Raw genomic sequence first — 21,632 nt, 5'->3', positions numbered from 1 at the left:
AGATGAGAAGAAACTATATATATTGATTTGTGTTTTAAAAATTAATATATATTGGGGCGCCTGGGTGGCGCAGTCGGTTAAGCGTCCGACTTCAGCCAGGTCACGATCTCGCGGTCCGTGAGTTTGAGCCCCGCGTCAGGCTCTGGGCCGATGGCTCGGAGCCTGGAGCCTGTTTCCGACTCTGTGTCTCCCTCTCTCTCTGCCCCTCCCCCGTTCATGCTCTGTCTCTCTCTGTCCCAAAAATAAATTAAAAACGTTGAAAAAAAAAATTAAAAAAAAAAATTAATATATAATAATATGTTCTGATTTTTAAACCTTTATGTATAACTATTGGAAACAATTTAATTGGTTTATAATGGAACATATGTTTAATAATATTTTCTATAAAATATTTTTCAGAGAAATATTTCAAAATTCCAAATTTAAAGCAACTGATGAGAGATGCAGGCAAAGATCATCAAAGGCAAAGATTAAATCTCATTCTCAGTGTGTTTTTATTTCTCGAAACTTTCATACTGGAGGATACCAATTACAGGTAATGTATAATATTTTATATAAATATTTTCAAATAATTTATTTGATACCATGTCATTAGCATTGTTGTCTTTAAATTTGAAAGAGTATCCATTGTTATTTTTAAATTTGAGAGACAATAACCTGGACCTAAATTTAAATTACCCAAACTGGTTAGTTTTTATGAGAAATTGAAAACTAAACGAAAATGTCTGCTTTTATAGTTGCTTCTCTATATTTCTTTTTTTTTTTAATTTTTTTGAAGCTTATTTATTTTTGAGAGAGAAACAGAGTGCAAGCGGGGAGGAACAGAGAGAAAGGGAGACACACAAAATCTGAAGCAGACCCCAGGCTCTGAGCCATCAGCACAGAGCCCTTTGCTGGAACTCACCAACTGTGAGATCATGACCTGAGCAGATGTTGGATGCTTAATGAACTGAGCCACCCAGGCACCCAGCTTCTCTGTATTTCTAACCTGAGAGCCTATACTCCTCATAGTGGGATTGTTATTGAAGATACATGGAATAAGAAAAAGCAAAATTGCCAGGCCTGTCAGAAGAAAGCGATTTAGAAATAAGAGGATACTTGGGTAACCAAATAATCTAACAAAACTAATTGAAATTAAGTACAATTAACAAGAATCTATTAAGACTTCATTGTACTCTGGGGCACCTGGGAAGCATCCGACTTCAGCTCAGGTCATAATCTTATGGTCTGTGAGTTCAAGCCCCATGTGGGCCTCTGTGCTGACCGCTCAGAACCTGGAGCCTGCTTTTGATTCTGTGTCTCCCACTCTCTCTGTCCCTCCCCCACCATGCTCTGTCTCTCTCACTTTCAAAAATGAATAAATGTTAAAAAATTTTTTAAAAGACTTCATTGTATTCTAAGCTCTGGGAGCCCCCTATTAAGGATGGTTAAGATATGAATCTTACCTTAGAGATGCTAGTGTAGTACAAGTGGGAAAAACAGACACATAGTTAACTTTCTGTTACGTGATATCAAAAACAGTGTTATATGCACAAAGTAAAACAAGGGAGATACCAGTAGAAGTTTAAATCTATGATATAACTAAACAAAATAAGTATTAGTGGTTGATAACATTATTATTATAGCAATAAATAAATAGCGACAAATTGGTAGGATATCAAAGTTTCATTTTACATATTGAATATTGAACTCAAGTTAAACTCAATTTTCATTTGTTTAACAAATATTTTTTTGACAACAGTAGTTTTGGCACTGAGGCTACATAAACAAATAAGATATGAGTTCAGACCTAGTTAGTAGCCCCAAGTTAGTAGCAAAGAAAATCATATAAACTAAAATTATTACAACATAACATGGTAAGAGCCACAAAATTGACGAAATGCAGGCAAAGGAGCATAAATTGAGGAAGGCTTCACAGAGAAGAAATTTTTAGCTGGATTTGGAGAAATAATTTGCCAGACGGAAAGAGAACAAAAGATATTCTATGTTTAAAAGCTTACAGGTATGAAAGTAAGTAACATGTTCAGTAAAAATGCTATAATATTTAAAGCCTAGGGTTCATAGGAGGAAGTGGTAGGAAAAGATCCTGGAGACGAGGCTGTGAGGATCATTTGCAGTCTAAGCATTTTGGATTTTGCCCCATAGGCTTCACAGATCCACTGGAGGCATTATGGGATTATGGTCAAGGGCATAGACTGTAGAGCCAGTTGATGCAGTTTGGAATCCTGGCTCTTCCACTACTAGCTGTGTAATCTTAGGCAAATTACTTAACTTCTGTGTGTCTGTTTCCTCTTCTGCAAAATGAGGATGATTTCATCTCCATAGAATTGTTATGGGAAGTAAATGAATCAGTATGTAAAAAGCACTCAGAATCATGCCTGGCCACATAGTGAGCAACATATAAGTATACCATTATGATTACTGGAGGGTTTTAAGCAGGTGGGTTTAATGATCAAGTTAATTCTAAAGATTAATAGCTCTGACTTTCAAATGAAAGATGGTTTGAAACTGAGATTGCATTGCAGAGAAAAAAAATGTTTCTATGTATACATTTAATATTAATTGAATTTACTCAATACCCATCACATGCTAGGCATTTTGCTAGGTTCTATTGGTATAATGATGTCTTCATACCTAATGATGGATACAGACAGACAGTTACAAAAATATCTTGAGTGTTGTAATGGAAGAAATACATATATAGTAGCCCTGAATTTTAACTGTTTATTGTTCATTCAACAAATATCTAATAAAGGCTTATATGCCAGGCACTGTTCTAGGCAACTGAAAATTTGGTAGTGAACAAGGAAAATAAGAGTCCCTGCTCCCCTGACATTTATAACCTAGTGGGAGAGATAAATAATGCACAAGTAAATATAAAATATTATTTTGGACTCTTGATAGTCAGTGATAGGAACCTAATTTAGAAGAAAAGTAGTATAACACATAGAATAAAAACATGGTATGAAAAGAATAAGGTAGTGCTGACCTCAGCCATAATCACTTTCAGTACAAAAGGATTCTTTTTCTTATTGTACCTCTTTTTCTCATCTCAATTTCTACCTGTGTATTGGCCCCTTCCTCACCTACTAGAGACAGGCAGGCAGGAGGGTGAAAGTTATAACAAAAGATATGGCTTAATATATAGAACTAGAGCTTGGTTTATTTAAAAAAAAGCTTTTATTGTGAAATACAGCATATATACAAAAGAGTACCCACAAACAATTTAAAGACTAGTAAGTGTAATTATTTATGCCTATCACCCAGAATAAGAAATAGAATATTACCAGTAACTTTGAGGTGTCCTGAGTCTTCATTTATCTCTTACAATCTAATCCTCACCCTCCTGTGGACCCATTATCCTGTAATTGCAGTTAACCATTTATTTGCTTTTCTTTATGGTTTTACCACAAATACTATAGATCCTTGAGCAATCTACTGTTAAATTTTATATGTTTTTAGACTTCATATCTAATACATTCTTACCTTTTTATGCAACATTATGTTTCTGAGATTCATCCAGGTTGGTGCATATACTCATAGCTCATTATGGGCTGTTATACAGTATTCCATTTTATGAATAGATCAAATTTTAAGTTTTGAAAATAATTCTAAAATTAAAAGACCTTGAATAGCCAAAGCAATCTTGAGAAAGAAGAAAAAAACTGGAGTTATCACAATCCTAGATTTCAAGATAAACTACAAAGCCGTAGTAATCAAAACAGTCTGGTACTGACACAAAAACAGATACACAGATCAATGGAACAGAATAGAAAACATGGAAATGGTCCCACAGCAATATGGTCAACTAATCTTTGAGAAAGCAGGAGAGAATATCCAATGGGGAAAAAGACAGTCTCTTCAACAAATGGTGTTGGGAAAACTGGACAACAATATGCAAAAGAATGAAACTGAAACACTTTCTTACACCATACACAAAAATAAATTCAAAATAGATGAAAGACAAATGTAAGACAGGAAACCAGCAAAATCCTAGAACACAGGCAGCAACCTCTTTAACATCGGCTGTAGCCCAGAGACAAGGGAAACAAAAGCAAAAATTAACTATTGGGACCTCATCAAGATAAAAGCTTTAGTGTCATATCTAAAACTTTTCTCCAACTGAAGGTGGTAAAGATTTATGTGTATGTTTTCTTCTAAGAGTTTTAGCAGTCTTAGCTTTTATATTTAAGTGTTGGATCTATTTTGAGTGAGTTTTCATATGTGGTTTGAGGTATGGGCCCAATTTCACTCATTTGCATGTAGATATCTGGTTGTCCCAACACCATTTGTTGAAAAACTATTATTTTCCCATTGATTGTCTTGGCACACTTGTTGAAAGTCAGTTAGTTGACTACAAATGTGAGCATTTATTTCTGGAATCTCAATTGTATTCCATTGATCTATATATTTATCCCTTACATCATACCACATTAAAAAAAATTTTTTTAATGTTTATTTATTTTTGAGAGAGAAACAGACAGAGCCAGCGTGCAAGTGGAGGAGGGGCAAAGGGAGAGGGAGACACAGAATTTGAAGCGGGCTCCAGGCTCTGGAACTGTCAGCACAGAGCTTAAAGTGGGACTCGAACTCACAAACCATGAAATCGTGACCTGAGCCAAAGTTGAAGGCTTAACCAACTGAGCCACCCAGGCACCCCTATCAGTATCACATTTTAATTATTATAGCTTTGAAGTAAGTTTTAATATCAGGAAGTTTTCCAACTTTGTTCTTCTTTTTCAAGATTATTTTTGGTATGAAGTTTTACATTCTATATTTCTATCTTTGATCTGCTTTTAATTTTTTAATAAGGTGTGAGGTTTAGATCAATGCTCATTTTGGGGGCTACTGATGTCTATTTATTGGAAAGGTATCCTTTCTACACTGTTGCTTTTGCAACTTTTGTCAAAAATCTATTGGGCATATATGTGTGGGTCTATTTCTGGATTCTTTATCTGTACTATTCACCTGTGTGTCTGTTGCTACCAATACCACACTCTAGCTACGTAGTAAGTCATAAAATTGAGCAGTTTGGTTCCTCCAATTTCATTCTTCTTTTCAACTTTTTTAAAGCTTTTGCCCGTTTATAAAATTTTAAGATAAACTTATCTCTAGCTACAAAATATCTTGTTAAGATTGTTGTGATGGGAATTGCATTTAGTTTACAAATTAGTCTATAGTAAATTGCCATCTTTACTGCGATTGATATTTATATTGACCTGTGCTCTGTGACGTTTGTAAATAAATTTATTTATTACTTCGAGTAATGTTTGTTGTAGAATCCATAGGGTTTTCTTCAATACAGTCACATCATTTGTGAAAAACATCAATTTTACTTCTTTTCCAATCTTTATGCTTTTATTTTATTTTCTCATCTTATTGTACTGGGTAAGACCTCCAGTATAATGATGAATAGAAGTGAGAACAGTTATCCTTTTTATATTCCTGATCTTAAAATGCATAATACATTCAACTCTTCACCAGTAAGTGGGAGGTTAGTTATGGAATTTACAGATGCATATTGTCAGGTCAAGGAAATTCCCTTCTATTCTTAGTCTACTGAGAGTTGCTTTTTTTTTTTTTAGTCATGAAGTTTGCTGAATTTTGCCAAATAGTTTTTCTGCGTCTTTTGACATAATTCACATGGATTTTCTCTTTTGTTAATGTGAATTACATTTAATTTCAAATATTACACCAACCTTGTATTCCTAGAATAAACCCCCCTGGATTTGATTTACTAATATATTTTAAATCATTTTGGCATCTATGTTCATATGAGGTATTATTCTTGTAATATCTTTGTTAGATTTTAATATCACAGTTATTCTGGTCACAAAACAATTGTGAAATGTTTCCTGCTCTTCTACTTTTTGAAAAATACTGCTTTCTCAAAGTTTTTCTAGAATTTACCAATGAAGTAATCTACATCTGGAGTTTTCTTCAAGAGAAAGTTTTGCCTATAAATGTAGTAACTAATAGATATGGGGCTATTTAAATGTTCTATTTTGTATGCTTTAGAAATTTATGTTTTTTCAATGAATTTGTCCATTTTATATAAGTTGTTATTTATTGGCATAAAGTTTTTAATAGTATCCATTTATTATCCTTCTAATATCTGTAGAATCTTTAGTGGTGGCACTCTTTTTATTCCTGATTATATTTCTCTTTTCTAAATCAGTCTTGCTAGGAAGTTTCAATTTTATTATTCTTAGACTTCCCTCCCTTTATAATATAAACATTTAATGTTTATATTTTCCTCTAAGCACTCCTTTTGCTGCATCCCACAAATTTTTATGTTTTCTTTTCATCATTATTCAGTTCAATATATTTTAGAATGCTCTTTCATTGTCTTTCCTGATATTGACATTTTGAAGAATACAAGCCAGTTATTTTATAGATCATAGATTCAGTTTGACTTTCCTTATGATCAGATTCATTTTATCAGCTCTGAAGACATTCAATATTTGTCTACTTTTCACTAGTGATTTTAGTTGATCACACAATCAGGATGGTGTCTGTTCTTCACCTACTGTATTATTCCAGTTTTTGCCCTAGCAATTAAATAATTTGTGTGATGACATTTTGTGATCATGTAAATATCCTTCCTCAAACTCTACTTACTAGCTATATAAATTATTCTTGCCTGAGCCAATCTTTACGAAACTGTATCAAAATGATGTTTTTCTAATTCTACCACTTCCATCTATATTTGTCATGTGGCTTTCTACTGTAAGAAAAAAGGTCCCGTCTTTATTACTTTATGTATTTATTTATTATCTGTATAGACTAATGGGTTTCTGTGTTATTCAGCAGATGATAATCCATTACTATAATTATTCTGATTGTCAGATTTTTCAAAATTTGGCCAGTGGGAACCCCTTCAAGGTTGTTTCTCTGTCTTTTTTGATATGTCCTCATCATTTTTTGATTCCTTACTTCTGATACTATAGCATCATTTTTAATAGTTGGAAGAATATCCATTTTATTAATATTTATGTATCATAATGCATTTATTTTTATTTTATTTTATTTTATTTTATTTTTTATTATATGAAATTTACTGTCAAATTAGTTTCCATACAACACCCAGTGCTCATCCCAAAAGATGCCCTCTTCAATGCCCATCACCTACCCTACCCTCCCTCCCACCCCCCATCAACCCTCAGTTTGTTCTCAGTTTTTAACAGTCTCTTATGCTTTGGCTCTCTCCCACTCTAACCTCTTTTTTTTTCTTTTTTTTTTCCTTCCCCTCCCCCATGGGTTTCTGTTAAGTTTCTCAGGATCCACATAAGAGTGAAAACATATGGTGTCTGTCTTTCTCTGTATGACTTATTTCACTTAGCATCACACTCTCCAGTTTCATCCACGTTGCTACAAAGGGCCATATTTCATTCTTTCTCATTGCCACGTAGTACTCCATTGTGTATATAAACCACAATTTCTTTATCCATTCATCAGTTGATGGACATTTAGGCTTTTTCCACAATTTGGCTATTGTTGAGAGTGCTGCTATAAACATTGGGGTACAAGTGCCCCTATGCATCAGCACTCCTGTAGCCCTTGGGTAAATTCCTAGCAGTGCTACTGCTGGGTCATAGGGTAGGTCTATTTTTAATTTTTTGAGGAACCTCCACACTGTTTTCCAGAGCAGCTGCACCAGTTTGCATTCCCACCAACAGTGCAAGAGGGTTCCCATTTCTCCACATCCTCGCCAGCATCTATAGTCTCCTGATTTGTTCATTTTGGCCACCCTGACTGGCGTGAGGTGATATCTGAGTGTGGTTTTGATTTGTATTTCCCTGATGAGGAGCGACGTTGAGCATCTTTTCATGTGCCTGTTGGCCATCCGGATGTCTTCTTTAGAGAAGTGTCTATTCATGTTTTCTGCCCATTTCTTCACTGGATTATTTGGTTTTTTGGGTGTGGAGTTTGGTGAGCTCTTTATAGATTTTGGATACTAGCCCTTTGTCCAATATGTCATTTGCAAATATCTTTTCCCATTCTGTTGGTTGCCTTTAAGTTTTGTTGATTGTTTCCTTTTCTGTGCAGAAGCTTTTTATCTTCACGAGGTCCCAATAGTTCATTTTTGCTTTTAATTCCCTTGCCTTTGGGCATGTGTCAAGTAAGAAATTGCTGCGGCTGAGGTCAGAGAGGTCTTTTCCTGCTTTCTCCTCTAGTGTTTTGATGGTTTCCTGTCTCACATTCAAGTCCTTTATCCATTTTTGAGTTAATTTTTGTGAATGGTGTAAGAAAGTGGTCTAGTTTCATTCTTCTGCATGTTGCGGTCCAGTTCTCCCAGCACCATTTGTTAAAGAGACTGTCTTTTTTCCATTGGATATTCTTTCCTGCTTTGTCAAAGATTACTTGGCCATAGGTTTGTGGGTCTAGTTCTGGGGTTTCTATTCTATTCCATTGGTCTATGTGTCTGTTTTTGTGCCAATACCATGCTGTCTTGATGATTACAGCTTTGTAGTAGAGGCTAAAGTCTGGGATTGTGATGCCTCCTGCTTTGGTCTTCTTCTTCAAAATTACTTTGGCTATTCGGGGCCTTTTGTGGTTCCATATGAATTTTAGGATTGCTTGTTCTAGATTTGAGAAGAATGCTGGTGCAATTTTGATTGGGATTGCATTGAATGTGTAGATAGCTTTGGGTAGTATTGACATTTTAACAATATTTATTCTTCCAACCCATGAGCACGGAATGCTTTTCCATTTCTTTATATCTTCTTCAATTTCCTTCATAAGTTTTCTATTGTTTTCAGCATACAGATCTTTTACATCTTTGGTTAGATTTATCCCTAGGTATTTTATGCTTCTTGGTGCAATTGTGAATGGGATCAGTTTCTTTATTTGTCTTTCTGTTGCTTCACTATTAGTGTATAAGAATGCAACTGATTTCTGTACATTGATTTTGTATCCTGCAACTCTGCTGAATTCATGTATCAGTTCTAGCAGATTTTTCATGGAGTCTATCAGATTTTCCATGTGTAATATCATGTCATTTGCAAAAAGTGAAAGCTTGACTTCATCTTTGCCAATTTTGATGCCTTTGATTTCCTTTTGTCGTCTGATTGCTGATGCTAGCACTTACAACACTATGTTAAACAACAGCAGTGAGAGTGGACATCCCTGTTGTGTTCCTGATCTCAGGGGGAAAGCTGCCAGTTTTTCCCCATTGAGGATGATGTTAGCTATGGGCTTTTCATAAATGGCTTTTATGATATTTAAGTATGTTCCTTCTACCTCACTTTCTCGAGGGTTTTTATTAATAAAGGATGCTGAATTTTGTCAAATGCTTTTTCTGCATCAATTGATAGGATCATATGGTTCTTATCTTTTCTTTTATTAATATGATGTATCACATTGATTGATTTGTGAATGTTGAACCAGCCCTGCATCCCAGGAATGAATCCCACTTGATCATGGTGAATAATTCTTTTTATGTGCTGTTGAATTCGATTTGCTAGTATCTTGTTGAGAATTTTTGCATCCATATTCATCAGGGATATTGGCCTGTAGTTCTCTTTTTTTTACTGGCTCTCTGTCTGGTTATTATAATACATTTAAGTATTTCTTTACTTTTAGAAATTTAGAGTTTTAAAAATGCTTAACAGTATTGTAAAGAACATTCTGCTAACTGTATATTTACACAAATCCAAAATTATTAACTTGGAAAAAATACATTTCTAAAAGTAGATTTGTTATATTGCCCTCCATAAAAATTCTACCTAATTATAGTCAGCAATGTGTAAGAATGTTCATTTTGTTATTCCCTTAGTTTGGGTGGAATTTCAATCATTCTAGGGCCTTATTCTGTGGTCCCCAGACCAGCAATATCGTCATTACCTGGGAGTGTCTATTAGAATTGCAGAATCTCAGACCACCCCCCTTCTGCCCCCAGACCTACTGGATCATAATCTGCATTTGAACAAACTCCCAGGTAAGACATAGGCACATGAAACTCTGAGAGGCAGCATTCTAATATAATTTATACAGGAGTCACAAATTGAATTGGTCTTAAATCCGGCAAGGTAAATCAGGAGCCTATACTGGCATTTATCTTAATAAAAGGTAAAAGTGACAAATAAGTAAAGTGACAAATAAAAAAAGTGACTAATAAAAGGTAAAAGTGACAAATAAGTAAAAGATTGTGAAAAAAGGGCTTAATGTTATCCTATATGTATGTATAAGACTTATATATATACACACACACATACACACACACATATCGTATATATATGTACGGTGTATCCTAAGCAAACCATTTTGGGGGACAGGACAATGCAGATCAGAACAGAGTACTAACACAGTTCCCCCAAAACACAAGAAACAGTGTTATTATCTCTCCAGCCAATCCCAAACACCCTATGTACTAGCCGATTATTTGTCTTGTGGTCTAAGGAAAACCTGAATCAGAACCACTTGCAGAACGTGTTAGAATGCATACTCCCAAACACCTCCCAGAGAATGTTTTAGTAGGGTCTGATATTATGCCCAAGTATTAGAATTTTAATAAGCACAACAAGTGATTCTGATGCCCTGGAGTTCAACAACTACTATCCCATGACACTTCACAGAACACATCTGGAATGTATTGTTTGAGTAACTGTTTTATTTGCTTCAAAACAATAGACACATTTTTATAAAATTCATTTTTTTGTTGTTGTTGGTTAGTGAAGTGAGTAAGTCTAGGAATTCTAATTACTTTTTTAGCCCTCTCTAGTTCTAACCAAGTGACTCTGAGTTAGTGAGGAGGGAGAGAAATAATTCTGATGAACTCTATTTCACCCTTTCATTCCCTATCCTGAGACTGCCTTCTTGAACCAATTCATATTCTTTCCAGATGATACCCCAACACTTTTTCTTTTCTGACAACATATTTTTGATAAAATAAATTCATATCATAGAAAAAGAACATTCCATAGTACATTAATTATGAAGTTAAAATGTATTATTCTTATATAAATATATGTTAAATATATTTTAAAAATCACATAGAAACCATTCAGTTTTTTAAATACAAATAACCTTTTTTTTACAGGAGGAACAAAGAAAAAAGGAAACAGCATGTATAAAAGGTAATTTTTCTCAACAATTTATTAAAAGAAATCATAACCAACTTATAACAATTCACATCTTAAAGAATCAAGAAGCTGACCTAAATGATACCTATTGTTTTGAAAACCATGGAAATTCAAGGGAAATGTTAATGGATTAGTATATGAGCAGGCATATATTTCTTAGAAAACGAAACTTGCAATGTCATATCTTAAATTAAAATGTGTAATTTAAATTTTTGTTCCTTATTTATATCTAAAGGTATCATAGCTAGTGTCATATAGTAATCCTGGAGGGTCAAAAGACATGAGTGTTTTATAATCCTTTAGATTATGCGTATTGCATAGTCCCTAGTACCTCAAAATGTTATCCTCCTATGTAATTTAAGAAATGTTGGAAATAAGGGTGCCTGGGTGGATCAGTCAGTTAAGTGTCCAACTCTTGGTTTCAGCTCAAGTCTTGATCTCAGGGTGGTGAGTTCAAGCCCTGCCTTGGGCTCCACACTGAGCATGAAGCCTACTTTAAAAAAAAAAAAAAAAGGAAAATAAAAGAAAAGTTGGATATACAAAATGTAATAAAGTATCTAAAACAGCTTTAAAAATTAATGTTATAGGGGTGCCTGGGTGGCTCAGTCAGTTAAGCGCCCGACTTCTGCTCAGGTCATGATCTCATGGCTTGTGAGTTCCAGCCCTGCACTGGGCTCTGTGCAGGCAGCTCAGAGCCTGGAGACTGCCTCAGATTCTGTGTCCCTCTCTCTCTCTGCCTCACCCCCGCTCACACACTGTCTGTCTCTCTCAAAAAAAAACATTTAAAAAATTAAAAAAATAAATAATTAATGTTGTACATTAATATCAAAAGCCAATATGTAAAAATATTATAACATATGCTTAGGATATTATATCATATGATATTTTCTAAAACTTAAATTTTAAAATACCAACTGTGCAGCATAAATAATGTAATGGGAAATTATGGAAAGAGCCTAAATGTCCATCAATTGATGAATGGATAAAGAAATTGTGGTTTATATACACAATGGAATACTACATGGCAATGAGAAAAAATGAAATATGGCCTTTTGTAGCAATGTGGATGGAACTGGAGAGTGTGATGCTAAGTGAAATAAGCCATACAGAGAAAGACAGATACCATATGGTTTCACTCTTATGTGGATCCTGAGAAACATAACAGAAACCCATGGGGGAGGGGAAGGAAAGAAAAAAAAAAAAAGAGGTTAGAGTGGGAGAGAGCCAAAGCATAAGAGACTGTTAAAAACTGAGAACAAACTGAGGGTTGATGGGGGGTGGGAGGGAGGGCAGGGTGGGTGATGGGTATTGAGGAGGGCACCTTTTGGGATGAGCACTGGGTGTTGTATGGAAACCAATTTGACAGTAAATTTCATATATTAAAAAATAAAAAAAAATTGGTTAACTAAAAAAAAAAATAAAAAAAAATAATGTAATGGGAGAAGCATTAGTCTTAGAGTACTAGAAGTCCAGATGAAGTCTAGATTTGTGGTGAGTCTTCAGTCTCTAAACATGTCTTTTCCTTTGTGAAGTGGTGCTAATAGTAACTACCTTGAAAAATTATTGATAAATGAGATATGTAAGTATATCAAATCGCTTTGCACATTGTAAGGCACTCTAGGAATGGTAGATGTTACTTTAATTGGTGTAAAACCAGCCCATAGGCCCTTCCCACTGTGGACCAAACATTTTGTAATCTTACAGAAGCATGTTTTTTTACTGTTTTATTTTTTAATGTTTATTTATTTTTGGGAGAGGCAGAGCATGAGCGGGGCAGGGGGAGAGAGAGAGGGAGACACAGAATCTGAAGAAGCAGGCTCCAGACTCTGAGCTGTCAGGCAGAGCTGGATGTCAGGCATGAACTCACGGACCATGAGATCATGACCTGAGCCAAAGTCAGGCGCTTAACCAACTGAACCACCCAGGCACCCCCAGAAGCATGCATTTTTAAAATTTATTTTAAAAAATCAGGCCTTACTTAGCTATAAATACTGAAGAAACTATCTACATTTTCTGATTTAAGGGACATTCCAGAACTGAGCTTTCTAGCCTGTTTAGAATCTTCTCCTGTGAAAACAGGTTGATTTTATCTAGAATAGCCTTTTCTATTCTTGATTATCATGAAATTGTTAATTCCTAATTACATATTCAACATTGTACAGATGGTGATAGCAACTTAGAATTTCACTATTTCATCCTACTGTCCATTATAACCCTTAAAAGAGTCTGAATTTTATTAAATTTTTTTTTCAACGTTTTTTATTTATTTTTGGGACAGAGAGAGACAGAGCATGAACGGGGGAGGGGCAGAGAGAGAGAGGGAGACACAGAATCGGAAACAGGCTCCAGGCTCCGAGCCATCAGCCCAGAGCCTGACGCGGGGCTCGAACTCACGGACCGCGAGATCGTGACCTGGCTGAAGTCGGACGCTTAACCGACTGCGCCACCCAGGCGCCCCAAGAGTCTGAATTTTAAAAAGAAACATTGTCTTTATAAGTAAGATTTGGCTCATGAATTATGTAATATTAATAGTAAGTCTAATTTTCTTTTACAGCAAATAGAGATCACTCTAAAGATGAATTCTGCCTTGCAACAAAAAAGATCATTTGTGACCCTTCAGAGACTAGCTCGACAACACATCCCAGCAGTGTTACTTTAAGCTTATCGACACTACAATCTGATTCTCATTACAGCCAAAGTATAGACGCAGCTGATGACTGGTTTTCTGACGATACTCTAGCAAAAAAGAGCTCTCCAATGCCTTTTCTCAGAGAACCTCTAATGGAAAAAGTATTTCCATACCTGTCAACAATTTCATTAGAAGAATGTACTGAAAATGTACTGAATATGACACTTTATGATGATCAGAAAGATGACAGCATTAAGGAAATATTTTCACGAAGAAATGCAGAAGTTGAAATACAAAAATTTCAACATAATATTGAATGACTTTTTTCTTTTGAAACTTTGTGTACACTGAAATCATGGAAAGTTAAAACCAAATTACCAGCTTCTGAGTCTCTCAGAATGTCCATACTAATATTACTTTTCTTATTCCTTGCCATATAGTGGTCCTACTTCCCTTGCTGATTCTTATTTCTAGAAATAATTACAGGAAGAATTAGAGTGACATCATGAACATTAAGCTTAACTCCTTGTATCTCATCAAAAGATATAACAAATAATACAAATGTATTTCAACATGCAGGAAAATAAGAAATCTTCAGCACAAATAGAGTTTTGAATAAAACATTCACAACATTCCCTTATACTTTTGACATTTTTAATTTTATTTCAATGTGGGTAGGGCTGGGCAGAATACTTTCATCAGCTTTTCTGAATTTTAAATGCATCAATCACCTACAATTCAACTTTTATTTTGTCACGATTTTGGTAAACAATATACTCAATATCTGTTGCTCTTCTAGGGGAGCCTGGAACACTGTGAAGAATCCAGAATATAATTTTTCTTTGCCCTCTCCTATGTCTGCTTCTCAGAATGGTTTCCTAATCCTTACCCCACTGTGATGAAAATGTGGGCATCTATGTTCTTAAGCCTCTGATTCAAGCTAGATGAATCAGAGGTCCTCTCTAATCAGAGACCCTTGGTCAGAGTTCTGTGTTTGGTCCTGAGGGATTTCTGACACCCACTCTGTAATTAATCTTTTTTTTTCCTCTTTATCCTAAATACTGTCCATGTACTTAGTCCCCTTTTTCTTTCTTTGGGGAAAAATTGCTAAATATAATATTAGCTTTTGTGCTTAATTTACTCATACCAACACTTGTGCATATCTTCCCAAGAGATAAATCATACCTATTACAGTAAATGAAAATAAACTTGTCTCAGTTAAGATAGTAGCATTACCCAGGCTGTCCCATTACCCCTTTCTGTCCCAGGGGAAATAGTAAAAAGGATTAAAACACCTCTGTCTTCTAAAGCACCTTGTCATTTCTACAAGTTATCGGTTGTGAGACATCTATCTAATATCCACCCCTACATCTAAATAAGCTATTTCAGCTCAATGTCTGTAAGGAATAGCATATATATAAATTGTTCTCTGTCCCTTGGTGTCCTACCAATTCATATCTTACTGCCTATCCCAGAAAAGTCCTCTCTAATTTTGGTGAGATGCTATAACTTTCCTATGAATTTGGGGTTGGAGATAAAAGATTCTAGCTTTGATCTCATTAGTCTTTGGAATAGAGGAAACAAACTGGGGAGCTGTGGGCTGCCATGTCCTACCTTGTGGTTTGGGAAGAAAAAAACAGTAAATCTGCTGTGAGAGAGCACTGAAGCACTTGCAAAGTGAAAAGCAGACATGAGGGGTCAGGAGAATGTAATTCCTGGCTTTCTAACAGTCCTCCATTTCCTCGTTCCAGCCTTTCATGAAGCCTGCCCTTGGCTTGGTATGGCACACGTTATCCTAATAATAAATTTACCTATTTTCTTAAGCTAGCAAGATCTGACATTTATTAGTGTCCTGTTTTTAACTATTGTTCTGGGCTTTGGCAAAGTACCTTGTAATTTTATAATAAATTATTGTTTTTGCATAAAGCAGAAAGAGCTTTGTTTCTGTTACTATGACCAAAGCATCCTAACCAAATTCCTGTCATTATAAGTGAAAAATAACTATATGTATGCATATACAGTAATTGTTATATTATGATAGAATAGATTGAATTTTGTTTCTCAAAACCTAACACATTTACATGTTGATTAAAATGTTATTCTATATCATAGGTATATACATTTTTCTCTTTGAAAAGACTAATGAACGGTACATATGAAATTACAATGGTCTAAAATAATATTTTCAAGAATTGTGAAGATCTGAGATTTCACCATTGATGCCCTCTGACAAGTTAGCCTTCAATAATTTCATGTCTCATGGGTCAGTGACGAAGGACAGTTTGTTATTCATAGCAATAGCAAGGGTGGCTTTTAAAAGAGGCTGACATCCATGAAATGGATCATTTTGTCCACTTAATTATTAACATTTCTTCTGATATTGCTCTTTGGGGAGCAATTACTTGAGACTCATTTATATTCCTATTCTGTGTCCATTCAGAGAAACTTACTGACATCTATTTTTCTTAGACTCCTTATCACTAATTTTCCAATTGTACTCTTTACAAGTCCCCAACCATTCAGCCAAACCATTAAGTACCCACTTCCAGTAAATCAGCACAAATATATAACTCTGAAAATTTATCTTTAGAGGCTATACAACTAGGTCACTGCTCAGTTATGCCTACTTAAATTTTCACCAAGGCCATACATAAGTGGTACTCTGGTATTCCAGCTGTGAACTTTGAGATGATGCTAGCATATCATGCAGAACTGTTTGATAAATCAGGATCAAGTATCTTCTTCCTCAGTGAACTGACAATAAGGAACTCTACTTGATACAATAGGTTATGTGGTGAGAGAGAGAAGACCAGGTAGCAGGTATAAGAGCCATGGGCATCTTAACCATCTCCTCATGCAATTTCTTTGTGCCTTCAGAATCCGCTCACATCCAGTTTTATACGTCCTAATGCCATTTGTAATTGAGTGCAGATCTACATGCCTAACTTTATGTCTTAGCAAATCATAAAACACCAGTTCATGGTGAACAGATCAACTCAAAGGTAAATTGGTGTCCATGGTCACATGTTAAGTCCCTACATCTAATAGTAAGCCAGAGAATACTTCCAAAAGAATAATTATTGGCAGGTGATAACATAGCTTTCTTTAGAATCCCACAGACTCTCATTAACCTAGAGTTGCCTGCTAAAGTCTCCATAGAGTATCTCTATTTGCTACAAACCCTTCACATAGCATGAATCTACTGGGCCATAAACCCCAAGTGGCATAACAACTAACTTAGCTTCCTGGATCTGTCGCAGAGATTTCTATTCTTCCATGCTCTAAACTAGAACCTCTTTCATATTACTCAATAAGTAGGTCAGAGTAGCACATCCAAATGGAGTATATGTTACCTCCAATATTCAAAGGAGACCACTATGCATTGTGCCTCTTTCTTAGGGGTTGCAGGTATCAGATGCAGCAACTAGTCTTTCACCTTGAAAGGGATATCTGGACATGCTCCAGACCACTGGATGCTTAGTAATTTCACTGAGGCAACAGGCCCTGGAATTTTGTGGAATTTGTCTCCACCCTCTGGCATGCATATATTTTACCCAATTATCTAGGGTAGTTACTAATTCTTGCTCACCTTGTCAGTCAGCATGATATCATAAATGTCCTGTGCTGTCCATTTGTGTTGAATGAAGATTAAGGCCCATTTAGACTAGATTATGACAGAGTTAGGGAGATAATATAACTCTGCAGTAAAACAGTGAAGGTGTTGATGGGAATGTAAATTATTACAGCCATCATGGAAAATATTATGGAGTTTCCTTAAAAGATGAACAGAACTACCATACTGTCCAGCAATTCTACTTCTGGATATATATCTGAAGGAAACAGTATCTTCAGTATCTTGAAGAGGTATCTATACCCCTGTGTTCCTTGCAGCATTATTTACAATAGCTAAGATATGGGAACAACCTAAATATCCATCAATGAATGAGTGGATAAAGAAAATAATACACGCACACACACACACAATGGAATGTCATTCAGCCACAAAAAAGAAACCCTGCCATTTGTGACAACATGGATGAACCTGAAAGGCATTATGCTAAGTGAGATAAGCCAAACAGAGAAAGACAAATACTATGTGGTATTATTTATATGTGAAATCTAAAAAAAAAAATTGCATTTACTTGGGACATATTCCTCTGTCTCCTCATTTTGTCTAACTCTTGTGTCTGTTTCTGTGTGTTAGGAAAGTCAGGTGCATCTCCTGCTGTTGAAAGTAATGGTCTTATGAAGAAGAGGTCCTGTAGCATCCTGCAGTGCAGTGTTCCCTGTTCACCATAACCTGGATCTTCAGGGTGTTTTCTATGTGTGTTCCATGTGCCCTGTTGTTGAGTCTTGGCCACTTTTTCCTTCAGGCCATTCATCTGCAGAGGCTCTCTTTGCCGGTTGTAGGAAGTGTTTGGTGCCCAGCTGGGGAGGAGTGTGCCATTTTAACACGGTGCACTCAGGTCTGCTTTTGAAATGAGACTTTCTGCAGCCCATGGGATCAGGACAGTGTTGTCAGGGCACACAATTTTACAAAGGTGTTCCTTAGTCTTCCACAGGGCCCACCAACCTGGGAACCACAGCCTTAGCAAAGTTTCTTCCAATCTTCTGGGGGAGGTGACCTGTAGCACCTGAAACAAATGTGACTGGGAAGGGCAGTCCACCATAGCATGGAGGGGCAGGTGGGAGTTTGTTGTAAGCAAGTTAGGTAGTGAATGTTGGCATTTTGCTGGTCTCTGCAGGTGGCTGTGTGTTTATGCTGGGGGCTGGAGAAGGGATATGGTGCCTGTTCCTGAGGAAGTCCCTCTGGAGCCCTGCTCCTCAAGCTGAGCTCTGAGATGTGTCAATAGCTCTCCCTTCCATGTACACCATGTGTTGTATCTGTTTCTATGTTGTATCTCCAAGGGCTATATGTCATACTATCTCTTTAAGAGCAGAGACTTGGCTTCCTATCACTCTCTGGGTTATCCTAGAGCCAAGCCCTCTGATTTTTAAAATTCCAGGCTTTAACACTCCCTGGTTGTAAGAGCTTATGGAATTAGACCCCTCTACTTTTCAAAGCCAAATGCTTTGGGGGTCTGTCTTCCCCTCTTCTCAGTGTGATAATGTGTTTCTCTTCCTTCTCCATGTTTACAGCTCCCTGCCAACTGTGGGTCCATTTTGCTCTCCATCCATTTCATTACTGAGTTTCTGCCCTTCTTACCCTCTTTGATATGGCTTCTTCACTCTCTTTAGTTGTGGAGTTTGTTCTGCCAGTCTTCAGGTTATTTTCTGGGCTATTTCCACTGACATGAGTGCTATCTAGTTGTATCCATGGGACAAGGTGAGTTTAGGTTCCTCATACTCAGCCATCATGGCCTCCCTCCTCTCTGATTTAGCATTTTAAATATTTATTTATTTTTGAGAGAGAGAGATAGAGAGAGCATGAGCAGGGGAGGGACAGAGACAGAGAAGGACAGAGGATCTGAAGTGGGATCTGCACTGAAAGCACTGAGCCTGATGTAGGTCTGGAACTCACGAACTGCCAGCTCATCACCTGAAGTGAAGTTGGATGCTCAACCAACAGAGCCACCCAGGCACCCTTTAATTTAGCATTTTATTTTACTAATAATTTATTTATTTTAAAATTTACATCCATGTTAGTTGGCATATAGTGCAACAATGATTTCAGGAGTAGATTCCTTAATGCCCCTTACCCATTTAGCCCATACCCCCACACATAACCCCTCCAGCAACCCCAGTTTGTTCTCTGTATTTAAGGTTCTCTAATGTTTTGTCCCCCTCCCTGTTTTTATATTATTTTTGCTTCCCTTCCCTGATGTTCGTCTGTTTTGTATCTTAAAGTCCTCATATGAGTGAAGTCATATATTTGTCTTTCTCTGACTGACAAATTTCGCTTAGCATAATACCCTCCAGTTCCATCCATGTAGTTGCAAATGGCAAGATTTCATTCTTTTTGATTGTTGAGTAATACTCCATTGTATAGATATACTACATCTTCTTTATCCATTCATCCATCGATGAACATTTAGGCTCTTTCCATACTTTGGCTATTGTTGATAGTGCTGCTATAAACATGGGGGTGCACATGTCCCTTTGAAACAGCATACCTGTATCCCTTGGATAAATACCTAGTAGTGCAATTTCTGGGTCATAGGGTAGTTCTACTTTTAATTTTTTGAAGAACTTCCATACTGTTTTCCAGAGTAGCTGCACCAGTTTGCATTCCCAACAGCAGTGCAAAAGAGATCCTCTTTCTCCACATCCTTGCCAACGTCTGTTGTTGCCTGAGTTCTTAATGTTAACCATTCTGACAGGTGTGAAGTGGTATCTCATTATGGTTTTGATTTATATTTCCCTAATGATGAGTGATGAGCATTTTTTCATGTGTTGGTTGGCCATCTGGATGTTTTCCTTGGAAAAGTGTCTATTCATGTCTTTTGCCCATTTCTTCACTGGATTATTTGTTTTTTGGGTGTTGAGTTTAATAAGTTCTTTACAGATTTTGGATACTAACCCTTTATCTGATATGTCATTTGCATACATCTTCTCACATTCTGTCAGTTGCCTTTTAGCTTTGTTGATTGTTTCTTTCACTGTGCAGAGATTTTTACTTTGATGATGTCCCAGTAGTTCATTTTTGCTTTTGTTTCCCTTGCCTCCAGAGACGTGTTGAGTAAGAAGTTGCTGCAGCTAAAGTCAAAGAGGTTTTTGCCTGCTTTCTCCTTGAGGATTTTGATGGCTTCTTGTCTTACATTTAGGTCTTTCATCCATTTTGAGTTTATTGTTGTGTATGGTGTAAGAAAGTGATCCAGGTTCATTCTTCTGCATGTCACTGTCCAGTTTTCCCAGCACCATTCGTTGAAGAGACTGTCTTTATTCCATTGGATAGTCTTTCCTTCTTTGTCAAAGATTAGTTGGCCATACGTTTGTGGGTCCATTTCTGGGTTCTCTATTCTGTTCCATTGATCTGAGTGTCTGTTCTTGTGGCAGTACCATACTGTCTTGATGATTATAGCTTTGTAATACAGCTTGAAGTCCGGGATTGTGATGCCTCCTGCTTTGGTTTTCTTTTTCAAGATTGCTTTGGCTATTTGGGGTCTTTTGTGGTTCCATACAAATTTTAGGATTGTTTTTTCTAGCTCTGTGAAGAATGCTGGTGTTATTTTGATAGGGATTGCATTGAATATGTAGATTGCTTTGGGTAGTATTGATATTTTAACAATATTTGTTCTTCCTATCCAGGAGCATGGAATATTTTTTACATTTTTTGTGTGTGTGTCTTCAATTTCTTTCATAAATGTTCTATACTTTTCAGTATATAGATTTTTTCACCTCTTTGGTTAGGATTTCCTGGGTATTTTATGGGTTTTGGTGCAATTGTAAATGGGATGGATTCCTTGATTGCTCTTTCTGTTGCTTCATTATTGGTGTATAGGAAGGCAACCAATTTCTGTGCATTGATTTAATATTCTGCAACTTTGTGGAATTCATGGATCAGTTATAGCAGGGTTTTTTGGTGGAATCTTTGGGTTTTCCATATAGAGTATCATGTCATCTGCAAAGAATGAATGTTTGATCTCCTTCTGACCAAGTTGGATGTCTTTTATTTGTTTGTGTTGTCTGATTGCAGAGGCTAAGACTTCCAATTCTATGTTGAATAACAGTGGCAAGAGTGAGCATTCTGTCTTGTTCCTGACCTTGGGGGGAAAGCTCTCAGTTTTACCCATTGAGGATGATATTAAAATTGGGTCTGTCATATATGGCTTTTATGATCTCGAGGTATGATCCTTCTATCCCTACTTTCTGGAGGGTTTTTATCAAGAAAGGATGCTGTAGTCTGTCAAATGCTTTCTCTGCATCTATTGATATGATCATATGGTTCTTGTCCTTTCTTTTATTGATGTGATGAATCA

At 36.3% G+C, this 21,632-nt stretch overlaps 1 protein-coding gene across 3 annotated transcripts in view; it reads left to right on the top strand.

The window, feature by feature from the left end:
- C2H1orf185 (chromosome 2 C1orf185 homolog) overlaps nucleotides 1-14,353 on the top strand; it is a 36,417-nt gene extending 22,064 nt beyond the window's left edge. For 2 of the 3 annotated variants that reach the window (XM_058717416.1, XM_058717417.1), the window contains exons 3-5: nucleotides 400-535; nucleotides 11,042-11,078; nucleotides 13,639-14,353. In XM_058717416.1, coding sequence (XP_058573399.1) covers nucleotides 400-535; nucleotides 11,042-11,078; nucleotides 13,639-14,033 — 568 coding nt within the window. In that variant the 3' untranslated portion in view covers nucleotides 14,034-14,353. The remainder of the gene's footprint in view (nucleotides 1-399; nucleotides 536-11,041; nucleotides 11,079-13,638) is intronic. The other variant, XM_058717418.1, reaches the window with a different exon arrangement.
- Nucleotides 14,354-21,632: the final 7,279 nt, after the last annotated feature.

Source organism: Neofelis nebulosa, chromosome 2 (genome assembly GCF_028018385.1).
Source record: "Neofelis nebulosa isolate mNeoNeb1 chromosome 2, mNeoNeb1.pri, whole genome shotgun sequence".
NCBI lineage: Eukaryota > Metazoa > Chordata > Mammalia > Carnivora > Felidae > Neofelis > Neofelis nebulosa.
Note: the sequence above shows the minus strand (reverse complement) of the source record. Positions and strands in the feature narration are given on the sequence as shown.